The following is a 20,602-nucleotide window of genomic DNA, read 5'->3' on the forward strand; positions in this document are numbered from 1 at the left end:
ATTTTTTTTCCCCAATCTATCTAGGAATTTAGTCTTCCCTCGCCTCCCATCCCTGGTAACCAACCATGTATAAACTTCCATGTATAAACCTTTCCTTGACTTTTTACAATAGTGAACTAATACGATATTTATCCTTCTGTGATTGATTTATTTCACTCAGCATAATGTTGTCCAAGTTAATCCATGTTATGTGGTGTTTTGCAGATTATGCATTGTTTCATAGGGTTGCATAGTATTCCATAGTGTGTATGTACCAGTTTGATTTTCCATTCTTCAGTTGACCAGTACTTAAGTTGTTTCCATCTCTTTGCTATTGTGAATAGTTCTGTGATGAAAATGGGTGTGCATATATCTATTCATGTCCTCCCTCTCACTTCTTTAGGATACATACCTAGTAATGGGGTTGGTGATCAAATGGAATCTATTTCTAACTTTTTAAAGAATCCCCAACCTATTTCCACAGTGGTTATATCACTTTAGAGTCCCACCAGCAGTGCATGAGATTTTCAATCTCTCCACATCTTCACCAGCATTTGTTATTTTCTGTCTTGTTGAACTTTGCTATTAGTGCTGGGGTGACATAATACATCATGGATGCTTTGGTTTGCATCTCTCTAATGGCTAATGGTAATGAACATTTCTTCATGTCTTTTTTAGCTGCCTGAGCATCTTCTTTTATAGTGTCTGTTCATGTATTCTGCCCACTTTTTAAATGGATTATTTGTCTTTTTGATGTTGACATATTGGAGCTTTCTACAAATTTTAGAGATAAATCCTTTGTCTGATATATCATTGCTGATTATATTTCCTGTTCTGTAGGTTCTCATTTTACTCTTTTGGAGAAGTCCTTTGATGAACATAATAATTTATTTTTTAGAAGGTCCCAGTCATTTAGTTTATTTGCTGCTCTTTATACGTCTTGGGTTGCTTGATAGTCTATATATGATATGAATTATGTCCCCTAAGTTTGCCTCTATTTTTTCTTTGATGAACTTTATAGTCTTAGATTTCACATTTAAGTCTTTGATCCATCTGGAGTTCATTTCTGTGTATGGTGTGAGGTCTGGATCTTGTTTCATTTTTCTGAAAATAGATATCTAGTTTTGCCAGCACCATTTGTGAAAGAGACTGTCTTTTCCCTATTGGATGGATCTCAGCACTTTGTCAAAGATCTGCTGACCATAGGTCAATGGATCTATTTCTCAATTCTCAATTCTGTTCCACTGGTCTATATGTCTATCATTGTACCAATACTGGGTTGTTTTGACAACTGTGGCTGTATGTATTACAGTTTGTTTATCCGTTCTTCAGTTGATAGGCAGGCACTTAAGTTGTTTCCATCTCTTTGCCATTATGAATAGTGCTGTGATGAAAGCATGGGTGTGCATATATCTATTCATGTCATGCATCTCACTTCTTTAGGATATATACGTGTTAGTGGGATCAGTAGGTTTTGAGATCTGGGATTGTGAAATCTCCTATTCTGTTCTTCTTCAGTAGAGCTTTGCTTATCCAAGGTCAGTTTTCTTTCCATATAAATTTAGTGATGGGTTTTCTATGTCTTTAAAAAATTTGTATGGAATCTGGATCAAGATTTCATTGAATGTATAGATTGCTTTGGGTAGTATTGACATTTTCACAATGTTCAACCTTCCTATGTTGGGCATGGTATGTTCTTCCATTTATGTAAATCTCTTAGAGTTTACTGAAGCAGTATTTTATAGTTTTGCTTGTATAGGTCTTTTGTGTTCCTGGTTAGATTTATTCCCAAGTATTTTATCTTTTTGGTAGCTTTTGTACATGATATTTATTTCTTTCTTTTTCAGAGATCTCTTTGCTGATTTAGAGGAATCCAACTGATTTGTATATGTTGATCTTGCATCCTGCCACTGTGGTAAATCTCTCAACAAGTTCCAATAGTTTTCTTGCTTAGTCTCTTGGGTTTTCTGTGTATAGGATCATATCATCTGTATGCAGGGATAGTTTTCCTTCTTCTTGACCAATTTGGATGCTTTTGATTATCCTTTCTTGCCTTATTGCCCTAGTTAAGACTTACACTACAATGTTGAATAGAAGTGGAGATAGAGGTATCCTTGTCTGGTTCCTGTTCACAAGCAAAAGGGTTTCAATCTCTCTCCATTGACGATAATGTTGGCTATTGGTTTTGCATATATGTCCTTTATTATGTTGAGGAATTTCCCTTCTATTCCTGCTTTGCTGAGAGTTTTTATTAGGAATGGGTGTTAGATTTTATCAAATGCCTTTTCTTTGTCTATTGATATTATCATGTGATTTTTTTCCCTTTATTTTACTTATGCGATGGATTACATTGATTGTTTTTCTAATGTTGAGCCATCCCTTCACATTTTTTATAAGTCATACTTTGTCATTATGTGTTATTTTTTGATATGTTGTTGAAGACTATTGGCTAGGATTTTGTTGAAGATTTTTTTCATTTATACTCATGAGGGATATTTGTTTGTAATTTTCCTTTCCAGTGTTGTTTTTGCCTGGTTTTGGTATGAAGGCTATGCTTGTTTCATAGAATGAATTTGGGAGGATTCCATCCTTTTTTATGTTTTGGAATAATTTGAGTAAGACTGGTGTCAGCTCTCCTCTGAATGATTGGTAGAATTGTCCAGTGATACCCATTTGGTCCAGGACTTTCTTGTTGGTAAATTTTTTATGACCTGTTTAATTTCCTCTTTTGTTATGGGTCTGTTCAACTTTTCCACCTCAGTCTGTGTTAGTTTAGGTAAGCAGTTGTTTCTAGAAATGTCTGTTACTTTTCAGTTTTCAAATTTGTTGGAACACAGTTCTTCATAGTATCCTATTATTCTTTTCTTTTTGTTGGTTCTGTTGTGATGTTACCCATTTCACGTCTTATTTGTGTAATTTGCATCTTCTCCTTTTCATTTGTTAAATTTGCCAGTGGTTTGTTGATTTTACTAATCTTTTCAAAGAACCAACTTCCAGTCTTTATTTTTTCTATTGTCTTTCAACTTTCTGTTTCATTTATTTCTTCTCATATCTTTATTATTTCTTTTCTTCTGGTGAGTGTAGACTTTTTTCTCTGTTCTTTTTCTAATTATTGGAGATACTGGGTTAACATGTTGATTTTGGCTCTTCTATTTTGATGCGTGCATCTACTGCCATAAATTGCCCTTTGATGACTACTTTTGCTGGGTTCCAAAGATTTTGATATATTTTGTTTTCATTCTCTTTTGATTCAAGGACTTTTTAAATTTAATTTTTTTTATTTCTTCTATTATCCAGTCATTTTTGAGGAGGGTGTTATTCAGTTTCTATACCTTTGCTCTTGTTCTTTTGATCTTCCTAGTGCTGATTTCTTCTTAGCATTATGATCTAAGAAGATGCTTTGCAATATTTCAGTGGTTTTTATTATTATTATTATTATTTATTGAGGCTTGCTTTGTGCCTGAACATATGTTCTATCCTGGAGAATGTCCCATGTTCCTAGAATAGAATGTATATTTTGCTATTTTAGGGTGAAGTGTTCTCTAGATGTCTTTAAAGTCTTTTGGTTGATAGTATTATTTAGTTCTTCTGTATCTTTGTTGAGTTATATGTATATGTATAGTTGTTCTGTCTTTTATAGAAAGTGCTGTATTAAAGTCTCCTACTGTTACTGTGGAGTCAGTCTATTTGTCTTTCCAATTCTATTAAAGTCTGATTTATATATTTTGGGTATCTTTCATTGTAAGTGTAGATGCTCATTATGGCTATGTATTCTTGTTCAATTGACCCTTTAATCATCATATAATACCCTTCCTTGTCCCTTATGGTCATTTTTGTCTTAAAGTCTATTTTATCAGAAATTAATATTGCTACTCCTTCCTTTTTATTGGTTACCATTTCCTTGATATATCTTTTTCCAACTTTTGATTGTTGTTGTTGTTGTTATGTGCCATTGAGTTGGACCTGACTCATACGACCCTTCCTTGAGTTTCCGAGGGAGTATCACTACAGAAGTAGATTCGCCCATCTTCCTTCCGAAGAGTGGCTGGTGGGTTTGAACTGCCAGCCTCTGGTTAGCAGTCAAGTGCCTTAGGCACTATGCTATGTTTTATTCTTTGTGCTAAAGTGAGTCTTTTGTAGACATCATATTGATGGCTCATGTTTTCTTATCCAGTTTGCAATTCTCCTTCTCTTGAGTGGTGCATTTATTCCACTGGATATTCAGTGTAATTATTGAGAAGCGTGAATTTATTGATGTCATTTTGTTATGTGTTTTTTCATAGTGTTGCTGATTTTTTTGTCCTATATATTTTTCTGTGCTGAGCTCATTTTGTTTATGAATCATATTATCATCTCTTTTGTTGCTATTATTTTAGTACTTGCTAAGTATTTGTGGATGTCCACTTTTTTATTTTGATGATGAAGTTTATTATTTTTCTGTGAGGTTACCCTTTGATTTATTGTTTTCTTCCCAAGTTTAAATAGTTTGTTCTGTCTCTCAATTGTCTTGACTTCCTCACCATTTAGAAGTTCTGTAACCACACTTTTTATTCCCTTTTTTTTTTGGTTTTTAGTTGTCTGTATTTACCAGTTGATGTTTCTGGTTCCCTGTTTATAGTCTTGTAAGCTCATTTTACTTTGGGTACTTCTATAACTGGGTTGGTTTCTGAGTTATATCATGATGTATATTAACCATTGGTTGTTGTTTGCTGTTGTTGGTTCCCTTTAGCATCTTTTGTAAGGTTGGTCTGGTTTTAAGAAATTCCCTTAATTTCTGCTTATCTGGAAATCTCCTAATTTCTTCCTTATATTTGAGTGTCAGTTTTGCTGGGTATATTAATTGTGGTTGGGCATTTTTTTTTTTTCACAGTTTTATATATACCATACCATTGTCATCTTGCCTGCATGGCTTTTGCTGAGAAATCAACAATTAGTCTTATTGGTTGCACTTTGTAGGAAACTTTTCATTTTTCCCGTGCTGCTTTCAGGATCCTTTCTTTGTCTTTGATTTCTGTGAGTTTGAGGATGATGTGTCTTGGTGATTTTCTTTTTGGGGTCTATCTCGTTTGGGGTTTGTTGAATTTCTTGAATGTATATATTCTCGTCTTTTATGATATTAGGGAAATTATCTTCCAAAAAATCTTTGACAATTTTCTCTGTGGTTTTATCTGTCTCTTCTTGTTCTGGAATTCTGATTGCACATAGGCTATTCCTCTTGATGCATCCCATATGAATCTTAGGCTTTCTTCCTTTTGTTTTGATCTTTTATCTGATTGATCCCTTAACAGAGTAGTGTTGAGTTATTTGTCTTCATTCCCACTAATTCTGACTTCCATTGGTTCAGTTCTACTCCTTTGACATTTTAATGTGTTATCTATTACTGAAATTTTAGTATTAATCTTTGGATTTCTGTTTTTTGTTTTTGTATCTTTTCTAATTTTTTGTTTATTTTATCAATTTTTTTCTTGTTTTATTTTCCTAAATTGTTATGGAGTTTTGTCTGTGTTTTCCTTAATTTTGTCAGTGTTTTCTTTGATCTTGTCAGTGTTTTCCTTGATCTGTCTCTTAATCCATTAAGGGTACCTAAATATAATTCTTTTTAATTTCTTATCAAGAGTTCATATGCTGCTTCTTCCTCAGAAATATTTTCTGGGTTTGTATCCTAGTCCCTCGTTTCTACTACTTTATTTTCTTTTTTGTGTTGCATGTGGTGATCTATTATTTCTGAGACATTGTGGTATTGTTGTATTTATGTTTAACTTATGGTTTTATGTTTGTATGATTCCTGCAAGATTTTTTTTCCTTTATTTTGTTTTGATATAGCTGTGTGAGTAGGGTACTGTGGTCCTCCATTTACTAGTTATTACCACTTAGAACTCAACACCTGTCTCTTGGTGGGTGTGATAACAAATGATAGTGTGTGCACAGATCTCTGTTAGCTGTTCATAAAGAGCAGTCGAGAGTAAGTTGAGCTGGTATTGGCCACCATCTGTCATCGGTCAGTTTGTGCAAAAGCATGTGGTGGCCCTCCCTTAGAGAGTAGGGCTGCAGGATATACAAATGTGGTTGAGTTGTGTGGGAATGGTTGCTGTCTCCCATTCAGTTAGATAAAGTATCAAACCCCCGCCCCTCAAAAAAACAAGAGAACAAAAAACTCAAAACTCAAACCTCTTAAACTTCATAAACAAAGAAGAGTAATCACAAAAAAAACAATAAATGAGAAGAAAAATTTTCAAAATATATTTAAAAAGGTAAAAGAAAGATAATAAGAAAAAGAGGGAAAAAAGCCACAATATCTGGAGAAAGAGAATTGAGAGAAAGAGCAAAAGTGAAAGAATAGTAAAGAAAAAAATGGGAAAACTGCAAAAGTAAAAAGAAGAGATAGGAAAAATCAAAAGAAAGAAAACAGAAGGGAACCAGGAAAAGGGAAAGAAAAAAAGCAAAGAGAAACCAGCAATGGGAAAGTGAAAAAAGGGGGAAAAAAGGAAGAAAGGAGGAAGATAAAAAGAATAATTCAAAAAACAAATGAAACAAAATTATTGGGTGTGGGGCACAACAACCAGGCTCTGTCAGAGCACAGACTTGTATGGAATTCCTGCCAATCAAGAAGGTGGGTTAAGGCAGGCTACACCTCTATTCACCAAAAGGTGTGGGGTATAAGAGTAACAGGGGGAATACAGCACCTTTCCAGTCTCCTGCCTCCAGTGTGGTTCCACATGCTGTCTTAAGCAAGCAGAGCCTATTCCTTGGTCTCTGTCCAGGTAAGAACATGCGTCCGCTGCTTGCAATTATTCAAAATGGCTGCATCGTCAGGACAGCCACTAGTAGTCTGCAGGTGTTTTTGTCTCCTTCTTCACTGTTTTCCTTTCTGGTTGTCAGGCACCAATGCAGCCCTTGCCCATGCAGTCTTTGGTGAGAAGAGCCTACTCTTAGGTTTCTACTGGGAAATGTTCAAAATAGCTGTGCTCTCAGAACATCTGGCAGTCCACCTCTCCATTTGTCTCCTTATTCATTGTTTCATTTAAGTTCTTCTATTAGTTGGTATTTAATCTACTTCTTTACCTTTCCCTTCAAAGCTCAGGGTTCCTGGAACATCTTCTGTGTGGATTGCAATTGGTTTTTCATTGCTTATTCTGGAGGGTCTGTGTAGCTTGTCTGCCTAGTCAACCATCTTACCAAACTCAAGACTGTAAAACTTTAAGGAAGCAGATTTCCTCATCTTTCTTCTGCGGAGTGGTTGGTGGATTTGAACCACCAAGCGTCTCGTTAGAAGCCAGGTGCCCTAAACCACTATACTACCTGGACTCCTATATTTCAAATTAGGCTGTTTTAAGTTTCAGAAGTCAACTGTAATCACCAAGAAGAAAATAACTGGATAATTTACAGAGAGGAAAGGAAGAAGAAATCAAAACTATACACAAAATAAAAATTAAATGTTTTTAAAAGGCAATAATGAAGGAATTGAGAAATGTTACATGAATTTTCACCAAAAGTATACACCTTTTTGAAAGGAGAGATTTCTATTTTCTAGATAATAAAGATCAAATCATAGGGTTTCTTTTGAAAATTTTGCTTGTGTATTTAATTTAAATTTAGTACAGCAGTTCAAATTTAGCCTGAAATACAACTTGACCCAACTACAGTGATCTAAATTATGGTGTCCTTGTTGTCTTGGATTACTTATGAGTAAGGAAGTCTAAGCTGGAGGGGTTAAGGATAGAACTTTAGGAAGATCACAACATTTTTTATCAACAAAGAGGTCCTAAATAGAATTCTGATTTAGTGATAAATAGAAGTACTACAAAATACGCATCTCCTGACCCGTGAATGAACAAGATGAAAGTCATGTTGCTTATAGACTGAACACTTTCAAAAGCTGCTGGGAAAACTGTACATTGATAGTACAATTGATTAGAATAGTAATGTCCCTCAGCTTCTTTTCTTTCGTGTAATCTAAATCTACTTTCGTTAAAGGAAGTATATAATAGATAGAAAACAGATATCATGCTTAAGATTTTCTTAAATTATTATAGAAAAAAGAAATATTTGACTAAATTTAAAGACCATAAAAAGTTACTTAATTTAATAATAAATTAAAATAAATTTAGTAAATTGTAAATTAAATGAATAGTTTTCTAAAACTTCAAATCACTTAATATTCTGTCTTAGAATATTTATAGATGAAGATGAAGTTTTTCCATTTGTATCATGAGTACCTTTTTTCTGGAGCCCTGGTGGCACAATGGTTAAAGAAGTAAGTTGCTAACCTAGTGGTTTGTGATTTGAACCCACCAGCCACTCACAGAAGATTAATAGTCTGCTTATGCACTATGCTACCAGAGGCACTTGACTGCTAACCAGAAGGCTGGCGGTTCAAACCCACCAGCCACTCCCCGGAAGGAAGATGGGACAATCTACTTCCATAGTGATACTGCCTCGGAAACTCAAGGAGGGGTCGCTATGAGTCGTGGCCAACTCTACGGCACATAAAACAACAAATTTTCACATGAGGAATCTATAAAACTAACAAAACAAACTCATTGCTGTAGTGTTGATTCCAACTCATAGTGACCCCATAGAACAGAGTAGAACTGCCCCATTGGGCTTAAGATTGCAATGTTTATGCAGCAGACTGCCACAATTTTCTTCCATGGAACAGTTGGTGGGTTTGAACCACCAATCTTCCTGTTAGTATATGAGAGCTTAATCACTGTGCAATAAGAGCTCCTATTAGGAGCCTGTACATAGATCGAGGGGATGTCTTAGAGATGAGTCCCCATTATAGGATATGACAGAAAATTTAGTTTTGGCTGTGTAAAGAGCATTGAAATTAAAAACCTGCTATCCTATGTGTTTCTCATGTACACTCTTTAGCTGAGTCAGGAGATATGTCATCTCCTCAAAGATAAATGAGACTGCAAGAAAAGTTACTTTGTTTCCAAGGCAAAGTACAAAGAGTCTTGCTAGTGTTTAAGTGACTTTTTAAAGTGTCTCACAAAATTAAGCTTGATTATGAAAATTTGGTAAAGCTGTCAAGCAGCAGACTGGGGTTTATATATACAACTAAGGTATTTTCTGTGCACAAGCCAATAAGCCTATAGGTATAGAGATAATTATAGTGGTTTTAACATTCTGCCACACTAAAGCAATGCTTTGATCCTTTCCATAAATGATGCTTGAGCTGTAGTTGAACATCTTCACCTATGAATTTCTTCCACTTATGTTTCCTCTATAATCAAAATGGAAAAGTTAGAAGCTCAGAGAAATGAGGGAGACAGAAGAGCAATAAGGAGCAGTAATAACTATCTTCTTGGGAAGAGTTTGTTCTCCAAAGGAAACAAACTCCTGAATTCATCATCTCCTGACAAGAGCTGTGGAAGTTGTTCTGGTAGTAGCCATCTCTGGACTATTTTCTTAGTAATAGGCTCTACAAAGTCTACTTGAGAGTGGTGATCTTTTTACCAGATTGGATAACTCAACTGAATACAAATTGACAAAAATATATTAAATATCTACTATTTTCCCACCCTTGTAAATGATTAAGTGAGTTGGTTTTGATTTCATACAAGAAGGCTGCACATATAACAAGAGTTAGAAGGTACAAGAGAAATAAGAACAGTTTCTAAGAGAGCCAAAATACAATCAATAATGAATCTTTTCTTGACACATTTATAGAGATTAATACTTAGATTCAAAGTCTAAGAAACCTCTCTCAAAATAACCTCAAGGAAAAAATATACATTTTATTATAAGGATAGAATTTTTTTCAGGAAATTTAAAGACAGCAACATACTTGAGACTTAGGAATAATTGGCACTGGGAATTGAATACTATAACTCTCTATGTCTCTTTTCTTTCTTTCATTTTACTCTCATTTTTATTATTTGTCACTCATTTTCCTTTGGATTTACTTTGTCCTTTCCAGAAAAATACTTAAGTGCTGAGCATATATGTTGATGTCTCAGCTTCCTAACATACATATTAAAATTACTGTTCATCCTGTACCCCAGAACTTTTCATATCTAAAACTATCACCAATATTCACTTTTAAATATTTTATAATTCAGAGTTTATTCTTCAATAATACATTTTTAGGTTATGTATGTTAGCTTCTAAATATATGGGATTTCTGAATACCTTTTTCAGTTATTTTTATTGATTTCATATTGTATTTTTGTCAGTAAATATTGTCTGTGTGATATGGATTGTTTTATGTTGTTGATGCTACTTTTGTTGCCTTGTACCTAATCAATTTTAGTAAATGCTCCATATTACTTGATTATGTGAATATTTTCCAATTTATGTAAAAGGAAGTCTTTTGGCTTCAGTTCTCTCTGCAGAACTCATGCCAATTCTAAAACAAAAATAATAATAATAAAATAGTTTGTGTCTAAGTTTTTACTTGCCTATAGGCACTGAGCTACCAGAGCTACACACACACACACACACATACACACACTCATATCTTTCTCATGCCTAGTTTTGTCTGTCATAGAGATTTTGGTAGAACAAAGTTCAAAAAAGGATTCATGTTATTCATGTTGTTACTTCTAATGAATAAGTGTATAATTTTCTATCTCACTTAACTGTCATTTTTCTTTATGAAAAATTATATAAAATATATAAATATAATTTTAAACAAAATATAATCCCCAGTATATGCCAATGTTATTTATTATTACTGTTAAAAATATTCAAGATTCAAAGATTATAATCTAGTTTAGATTGAAATCATATTTCAGAATTTACTCTTTTCACTTTTAAACCTGTATTTGCTCCCAAACTCAATAATGATAGCATAAGGAAAATACATGTCTGTTTAAGATGAGTTGTTAGTCTCCCCAGGGCAAGGCAAAATTTTACTCCTAATGTTATTTAAGACAACTCTACTTCTCCCAATAGTCTAGAAATGTATTGAAAGACATTTATTTTATTTGGACTTATAAAACTTATTCATTTATAATATTAAAAATAGGACAGGCTATGGTAATGACATAATTAGACAAGACAAAATAACTTCAGGTAACATAACTTTCATCCCACCTACCTGCACTTTCAGGCTTACTCTCTGGAGATATATATCTACAGTTTGCTATTTCTGTTCCAGTTATTCTGATGGTTACCAATAGAGTTCTAAGTAGCAAACTCATTTCTCACCATTGCTTCAATTCCCACTATATTATGAAATTTTTAAGCAACCAACTATGAAAGATGAAGTTAATTAACACTTTTCCATCTCTCTCGATTTTGTTTGTTGTGTTACTTTTAGTTCTTCTGTTGTTTATAAACTTTAAAGAATAAAATTGTAACTCCATTCCTCATCCTGACAACTTTAGATAATCTGGAAAGAGCGTTTAAAGCTATGTGAGTAATTTGAAAAACTGAAACCCCTTATGTTTTAGTTCAAAGCTCTATAGAAATAAGCAGAATCAAGGCTATCAAAAGGGACACCTTCAAATATCCTGATCTGTTGGCATTTAGCATTCTAACAGAGGAGCTCAGAATCATTTAAAAAAAAAAACAAAAAACTTCTAGGTAAGGAAGCCAGTTACTAGAAGAAGATGGAGAGTATTTAGGACCTTTTTGTTTGTTCCTCTGACTGAGAAGCAGAATGAAATTGCAGAAAGTCCTCATACTTGAAAAGTCTTCCCAGTGTCTGAGCCATACTTTTGCAAAAGCTGCCACAGATTTAATTAGTTGAATCAGGACTAAAGTAGCTTAGCTGTTAAGTGACTTTGGCTGATATAATCAGATTCCTTTGTGAAACAACTCAGAAGAGCTAGTCATCTCTTAACTCCTATAAACCTATGTAATTTGAAGAGTCTCAGATTTTTTTTTCCAGTGGAGGGAATAATACACGTATTATATAGGAAGTAAACTGACTGTTGGGAGAGAGAGAAAAACTGTGTGTGTGTGTGTGTGTGTGTGTGTGTGTATGAAAGTGAGAGAGTCTGAGACACAGAGAGAAAAAAGGAAGTGGAATTGGTGGGTATGTTGGATTCTGGATTCCATGAGAGGGGCAGTAGTGATCTGAATTTAATGGAGAGATTTTGATATTAACTTGCTCTGATAGCATAGTACCTAAGGCACTTGACTGGTAACCAGAAGGCTGGCGGTTCAAACCCACCAACCACTCCTTGGAAGGAAGGTTGGACAAATCTACTTCTGTAGAGATACCGCCTCGGAAACCCAAGGAGGGGTCACTACGAGTCAGATCTGACTCGACAGCAGTGTGTGTATATGTGTAATTCACAGTTAGAGGCAGTGGTGCCCAGTGCTAAAATTCTTACCTTCCATTCTGGGAACTATAACGCACACTCTTCCTGATTGTAAACCAGGAGTATCCCCTTATTCTGTTCAAACAACAGCCTCTTGCTCTATGTACAGATTCCTCATGAGAACAATTAGATGCTCTGGAATTCCCATTCTTCACAATGTTACCCATAATTTGTTATGATCCAGACAGATGAATTTTTTGCATAGTCAATAAAACACAGATAAACATCTTTCTGGAATTCTTTCCTCCAGCCAAGAGCCAGTAGACATAAACAATAATATCCATCATTCCCCATCCTCTTGTGAATCCAGCTTGAATTTTTGGAAGTTCCCTGTCAACATATTACTGCAACTGCCTTTGAATTATCTTCAGCAAATTTTAGTTATGTAGGTTATTAATGATATTGTTTGAGAATATCCACATTCTGTGGATCACCTTTCTTTAGAAAAAGCACAAGTATTAATCTCTTTCAGCCAGTTAGCCCAGTAGCTATCCGCCAAATTGCTTGACTTAAACCAGTAAGTGCCTCCAGTACTGCCTCTGTTTGTTACTTCAATAGGTATTCCATCAATTCTTGGAGACTTGTTGTTTGCCAATTCCTTTAGTGCAGCTTGGACTTCTTCCTTCATTACTGTTGGTTCTTGATCATATACTACTTCCTGAAATAGTTGAACATTGACCAATTCTTTGTGGTATTCCTTCCATCTTATTTTGATACATTTTACACCATTCAGTATTTTGCCCATACAATCCTTCAATATTTCAACTTGATGCTTAATTTTTTTTTTTTCAGTTCTTTCACCTTGTGAAATGCTGAGTGTGTTCTTCCCTTTTGGTTTTCTAACTCCAGGTCTTTGCACACTTCTCTATAATAATTTATTTGTCTTCTTGAGATTCTCTTTGAAATCTTCTGTTCAGGTCTTTTAACATGTTAGTTCTTCCATTTGCTTCAGCCACTTTCTGTTTGAGAGCAAGTTTCAGAATCTCTTCTGACATCCATTTTAGTCTTTTCTTCTTTTTTTGGTCTTTTTAATGATTGTCTTCTTTCTTTTCTTTTTTTTTTAAATTGTGCTTTGAGTGCAAATTTACAGAGCTAATTTGTTTTACATTCAACAGTTCGTGTAACTTTGATTTCACGCCCCAACTATCATCCCTGACTCTAACCAATTCTGTTCCCCTCTCTTCCCTGTGGCTAACCCCTCCTCATGCCCTTCTTAACCATGCACTCCTCTCTGTCCAGCTTTCCCTGTATATGAATGCTGCCCCTCCGGTGCCTCATGGCTGATTGCTTTAAGGGGTGTGTCTCCCTAGAGTGGGTGAATACATTGCCCTGGGGTAGGTGTTCTGCATGTAGGTCTTTCTACTGTTGGACTGAAAGCCAATCCATGGGAGTGAGTCCAATTCTAGGCCAGAAGGGTAACCCAGGGTCACAATCTTGGGGTTCCATCAGACTCTATCTGATGAGTAATTCTGGTCATTTTTGTGTTTTTGAATTTTGTTCCACATTTTTACTCCCACTCTATCCAGGATCTCCAGTTTTGATCCCTTTCCAAGTAGTTGGCACTGGTAGCCAAGCACATCTAGTTCTTCTGGTCTCAGAGTCATGAAGGGTGAGATCCTCATGGTCCATCTTATCCTTGGACTAATTGTTTCCAGATGCCTTTGATTTTCTTCACTCTTCTTTGCTTCAGATGAGAGGGAAAAAAAAAAAAAAAAAGCTTCTTTGCTTCAATACTTGCATCTAAGATGGCCACTAGAAGGTTTTTAAGACCCCAGTCACTACTCACCAAAGTAGGTTGTAGAACAAGATTTTTATGTACTATGTTGTGCCAATTGAGTATGATGTCCCTGAAGACTATGGTTCTGAGTAGGTAGGCCCGGTGATTCTCTGTCTCAAGTGCCCATTCTACTTACCCTGAAGTAAATTCTTATGCTCATAGTTTGGAACAGTCAGTTCTATAAAGATGTTGCACTGTCTTCCTCTCCATTTAGAGGTTTTGTATTTAAAACTTTTATTCCCTCTGTTTGCTTTGTTGCTAGTGTCATCTGCAGATTGACTCTCTTATTTCTCTGTGTACCTTATTTTATGAGCTTATTTTGAGCATCTATTTCTTGTTTGGTTTCTAAGTGGTGATGTCAAGTGTTCTTATTTTATTTAATTTGTTGTTCTCTCTTGTGGGTTCTTTATTAGAAGGACTCCCATTAGCATTTCTTGTAGGGCTGGTGTGGTTTTCACAAATTCCCTTCATTTCTGTTTGTCTGAGTATGCCTTGATTTCACCCTCATATTTAAGGGACAATTTGGCTAGATATAGAATTCTTGGTTGGAAGTTATTTTCGTCCATGGCTTTATATATGCCATCCCATTGCTTTCTTGCTTGCATGGTTTCTGCTGAGAAATCAGAACTTAGTCTTATTGATTGTCCATTGTAGGTGACATTTAATTTTTCCTGAGCTGCTCCCAAGATTCTTTCTTTGTCTTTGGTTTTGGAGAGTTTGATTACGATATATTTTTGTAATTTTCTCTTAGGATCTATCCTGTATGGAGTTTGTTGAGGTTCTTGGACAGATATCTTTTCTTCCTTCATAATATGGAGGAAGTTTTCAGTTAGCAAGTCCTTGACAATTTTCTCAATTTTTTTTTTTTTTTTTTGCCTCCTCTTGTTCTCATATTCCAATGAGGCATATATTATTTCTTTCCATGTCACACCATATAACTCTTAGTTTCTCTTCATTTCTCTTAAATCTTTGTTCTGATTTCTTTATACAGGCTGACATCAAGGAAATCTTCTAGATAGGAAATTAATTCTTCAGCCAGTTCTAGACTACTCTTTTGTCTTTCATTTGTGTTTTCTATTTCTGTAATTTTAGTCTTCATCTTCTGGATTTCTAATTGCTGTTTGTGTGTGAGTTCTAATTGTGTGTTTATCTTGTTATTTTGTTTTGAATGGTTTTCGTGAATTCTTTCAGGGTCCTATCTTTCTTTTCTTTGTTTCTATTTATGGTTTCCTTGAGCTCTTGGATATATATATACCTTCTGAATTCCTTCTCAGATAGTTCTATTGCTTGTTCTTCTTCTATGATAGCTAATTCTTTAGCCTTGGCTTTTATTTCTATTGCCTTGTCCTGATTATCTGTTTAATTTGAGGTTGTTTGTTGTTTCTTAGATAGTTTGAAGGTCTCTTTAATTGTTAGTTACATATTGATTTGTTTCACCCTGATTTTATGTTTTACTGTATCTGAAAGTGTGGAGCAGATATACTTTTTTGGTTATTAACTCAGATGTACTGGGTTACTCTCCAGCTCTCTCTGTGGTTGTGGAATCACTGGTGGGGATGTGGGTACAAGTCTCTGTTCATCATGAAGAGGTTTTTGAGTTGGGAGAAGCAGGTGTTGTCCACAGTACTGTCATTGATTCTGTGGTGCAGGAACTATTGGTGTTCAGAGTAATAATTGCTGTTGCCTGGTGGAGGTTTAATATATTTCTTCTGTTGGATGAAGCCAGGGAGATGAGGAAGAAAGAAAGAAAAAAAAAGGCACTGAAAGCAAACCCCCAGATGGAAAGGTAGAAGGAGTTTTCTGAGTTTGGGGGTGACAGTTCTGTCATTGATGCAGGCACAGGAAGGGTAGTTTGTGTCTTTCTGAGGTTCTATTAATTATTATGTCATACTGTCAAAGACCCTCAGTTCAAAATTGACAGAGACCCCAATGGGTAGAGGACTACTACTTTGCACTTGGGTCGAGGAGCTGCAACAACCCAGTACCCTGCTCCACTCTGTGCTAAAAGTGGCCATGGAAGAGTTGAACCCCACCCCACTGCTGTGTACTCAGTCCAGGACTCCACCTACTCACAAAGAGTTTCTCCCTTTCTCCCACTCCTTTCTGGTCTTTGCAGCAGCCCAAGCCAAGGAAGGTATTGATCAATTTCCCAATAAGATTATCCACTCACTCAGAGTACCAGGTTGCCACCAAAAATTGCCTTTGTGGGTGTTCTGAGTCCCCAGTGCCTCTGTGGGTTGTGTGATTATTTTTTTTTTTCCTTCTTCCCTCCACAACCTCTTTTGTATTTCTAATGTGTCATCTCTGTCTCCTTCTCTATCAGCTAGTGGAATCACTGTGCCAGCTAGTGATATGTTTATTTTTCCCAGCTGCTTAATCTGCTTTTTTTCTCTGCCTTCACTAAATCTGATACTCTATCTTCTTCTTAATAGCTCATAACCCCAGTATCATTATTTTTATCTGCTTTACCTAGTTATTCAGGAATTAAGTTGGTTAGAGGGACCAAATGTGCAGATTATATGTACAATGCCATCTTCCCCTCCCAATCATTTGGTTTCTTTTTGTATGATGTCCTTGATGTCATCTCACAACTCATCTTGTTTTCAGTCACTGGTGTTCAATGAGCCAAATCTATTCTTCAGATGGTCTATAAATTCAGGTGAGATATAATCCAGATTATATTTTAGCTTCTCAGAACTTGTTTTAACAGTCTTCAGCTTAAACTTGAACTTGCATATGAACAATGAATGGTCTGTTTCACAGTAAGTTCCTCCCTTTCTTTTGACTGGAGATTTTGAACTTCTCCATCGCCTCTTGCCAAAGATAAAGTTGATCTGATTCCTATGTATTCTATCTGGCTAGGTCCACGTGTATAGCCACCATTTATGTTGTTGAAGAAAAAAATATTTGCAGTGAATAAGTTGTTGACCATGCAGAATTCTATCATGTGATATTCAGGATGATTTCTATCACCAAGCCTGTGTTTTCCAACTACTGATCATTTAATCAGTATGCTGAGCAAATAATCCTAGAAGCTGGACATATGAAGAAGAACATGGCATCAGGATTGGAGGAAGAGTTATTAATAGCTTGTAATATGCAAAAGGCACGACGTTGCTTGCTGAAAATGAAGATGACTTGAAGCACTTACTGATGAATATCAAAGACTACAGTTTTCAGTATGGATTCCATCTCAACGTAAAGAAGGCAAAAATTCTCACAAGTAGACCAATAAGAAACATCATAATAATTGGAGAAAAAAATTATGTTGTAAAAGATTTCATTCACTTGTATCCATAATCAGCACCCATGGAACAGCACTCAACAAATCAGACATCATATTACTCTGGGAAAATCTGTTGTAAAATACCTCTTTAAAGTGTTGAAGAAAAAAGATGTCACTTTGAAGACTAAGGTATACCTAACCCAAAGCATCAAAGAGCTCTGGTGTGTAGTGGTGAAAACATTTGGCTGCTAACCAGAAGGTTGACAGTGCAAACCCATCAGCTACTCTGTGGGAGAAGGATGATGAGGTCTGCTTCTATGAAGATTTACAGCCTTGGGAACCCAGTGGAGATCACTATGAGTCAGAATCAACTTGAAGGTTTGTTTCTTTTTTTAACCCAAGCCATGGTATTTTCAATTACTACATATGCATGTGAAACCTGGGCAATGAATAAGGAAGATGGAAGAAGAGTTGTTGCCTTGGATTATAGTGATGGTGAAGAATACTGAAAATACTATGGACTACCCAAGTAATGAACAAATCTCTTCAGGAACAAGTCTAGCCAGAATGCTTCTTTGGAGCAAGAATGACCAGGTTTTGTCTCACTACTTTGATCATGTTCTCAGAAAGAACCAGTCCCTGAAGAAGGATATCATTCTTGGTAAAGAAGAGTGTCAGCGAGAAAAAAGAAGACCCTCAGTGATATGAATTGACAAAGTGGCTCCAATGATGGACTCAAGTATAGCAAAGATTATAAGGATGGCAAATGACCAGGCAGTGTTCCACTCTGTTGTACATAGATAGGGTTGCTAGGAGCTCTCATAGTGTAGTGGCTAAGACACTTGACTGCTAACCAGAAGGCTAGGGTTGCTATGAGTCGGGTCCAACTTGACAGCAAATAATAACAACATGAGTAGGGGCCAACTCAAAGGCACCTAACAACAACAACAACAACGTATTGAAGACCCAGTACCATTCCTGGCTAATATAATATGCACCTCCATAATCTGTCTTCTAGTGGATGGTTTTGTGTTGGTATGATGATGCTAAACCTGTTTCAGCAGAGCTTCCAGACTAGGATGGACTAGGAAAAAAGATGTGGCAGTCTATTTTAAAAAATTAGCCAATGAAGATCCCATAGATAATAATTATGAGGATAAAGCAGGACCAGGCAGAGTTACCTTATGTTGTTCATGGAGGTCATCATTAGTCTGGGACCAAATAGATGACAGCAAATAACAGCAATCCACCTTACAGAAGAGAATACATTATTAGAATGTTATCTCAGAAAGTTATTCCTGCAAATAGTTCTTTATTTTCATAAAAATACTGCTAACATTTTTGACAACTAAGCATTTTGCATTGTAAGAGCCCATTAGCAACAAAGAACACATGAGCTCCTGACATGTATGTGACCTCCAAATTATTGATTACTAATATGTATTTATTGCAACTTCAATATAAAATTCGGTATTGCACATTGTGATTTAAAGGTATTGCTTTATTTTATTTTTGGTGTGCTATCACTATGCATTTCTATTGAGAATTGAGGCATTGAACTGTCTGATTTTGTATAATAGTATATTACATATTTCAAGATTCAATAATTTAATAGAAATTATATTAAAGAATATTGCAGTAATTACATAGAATGTGAAGTTGTCAAATATTGAACCAGACTTTATTTCACTTTAGAACTACCACTTGCAGGTCAGGCTCCAATCAATGAATATTGGAATACTTGTTTCCAAAATTTTATTCTCCTGGTATTAATTCTAGAAGTTGTTGATGAATGTTTATTGAAAATGCAAATACTATCCCCTTCTTAGAGAGCCATAAGGTAAATTAGCATATGAAAGACTTACAGTACAGTGTATTGGCTTTTCAAAATGCTGTTTAGTACAATGTTTCACGGTGTTGTCTCTGCAGAGTGCATTGCCCCACCCCAATCTTATCTATTAAGATATAACATTGGAGACAACACTGTGGTCCCTTGACCGTTGGCCAAATTCCACTCATAACCTGTTTTTGTAAATAATGTTTTATTTCAGCACAGCCTCATTCACTTGTTTATGTATTGTCTATGTCTGCTTTTGTCATGTAGTGGCAGAGTTGAGCAACAGTAACTGTGGCAATTGAGTGCTGCAACTTGAAGCCATGTGACTGGCAAAACCTAAGTACTGTCTGGTCATTCATTAAAAAAAAAAAAAGTCAACATTGATAACTGAATTGAATACCACTAGACATTAAATTGAGAAGCACTAACTCCAAACAATGTATTATAATTTTAAAATATAATCTTTCTGATTATTATAAATTAAATGTACATAGCTTCATATAACATATGTTTAATTTGTAATTGGATGGCTGTGATTTTAGTTCTAATAAATTGAAATATCATTTGAAAAATTATTTTAGTATAATTTACTTCTTTGAAACTTTTAAAGAATAGATTGTTCTTGTTAGTTGTTATGGAGTTGCTTTCAACTCATGGTAACCTTATGTGTGCAGAGTAGAACTTCTCCATTGGGTTTTGAAAGTTGTGCACTTTCAGAAGTAGATCACTAGACCTGTCTTCAGAGGTAACTCTCCGTGGGTTCAAACAACGAACATTTCCTTTAGTAATCTAACACTTAACCCTTTGTGCCACACAAAGACTACTAAAAATAGATTGGGAAGTAACAAATACACAGTTTTAAAAATCTTTTCTAAAGACAAGGAGAAAATCTCTACTTCACGAATGATTTGGTAGCCTTATATTTCTTTTAATAAAATTCCCTAGGGAAGATTAAAAATGTAATGATATCTTCTTTGCTGTTCTTCTAGGAGAAATTATTGATATAAAATCTCATCTATGTATTTACTATGTCTCTGCATTGTAACTTTGAGTACACATTTCTCCCTCTTCAGATTCAACCTGAAGTAGTCAGAGGTGTTAGATTACAAATATTCAAACTTGGGTGTAATTATCGGCCCAGATGTTATTTAACTGTTCAGATGGTAATATCTAAATGTCAATTTTCTATGGAATATTTGTTACACAGGTGAACTAAACTCTGAATTATTTTCCAGGAAGAACTGAACCCCATCATTGTTACCCCACCTATTGAAGCCATTGATCAGGACCGAAATATTCAGCCACCATCAGATCGGCCAGGCATCCTCTATTCTATCCTTGTTGGTTTGTATCTGCTGACTTTTTACCTATCAGTTATAACTCTAGAATCATGTAGAAAAAGAAATCCCTCCAATAAATTCAAAAGCTCACATTATATAATGAAGTTTTTCTTCTTGGATATGACTGATTTTTACTTTTATAGATAATGTGTGTGTGTATATATA

At 35.3% G+C, this 20,602-nt stretch overlaps 1 protein-coding gene across 1 annotated transcript in view; it reads left to right on the forward strand.

The window, feature by feature from the left end:
• Positions 1-20,602, forward strand: part of PCDH15 (protocadherin related 15) — a 1,158,626-nt gene that overhangs the window by 493,995 nt on the left and 644,029 nt on the right. The window contains exon 9 of the mRNA XM_007944018.2: positions 20,333-20,441. Within this exon, the coding sequence (XP_007942209.1) occupies positions 20,333-20,441 (109 nt within the window). The remainder of the gene's footprint in view (positions 1-20,332; positions 20,442-20,602) is intronic.

This window comes from Orycteropus afer, unplaced genomic scaffold, assembly GCF_000298275.1.
Source record: "Orycteropus afer afer isolate SDZICR_OR568_19922 unplaced genomic scaffold, OryAfe1.0 scaffold00118, whole genome shotgun sequence".
NCBI classification, from domain to species: domain Eukaryota; kingdom Metazoa; phylum Chordata; class Mammalia; order Tubulidentata; family Orycteropodidae; genus Orycteropus; species Orycteropus afer.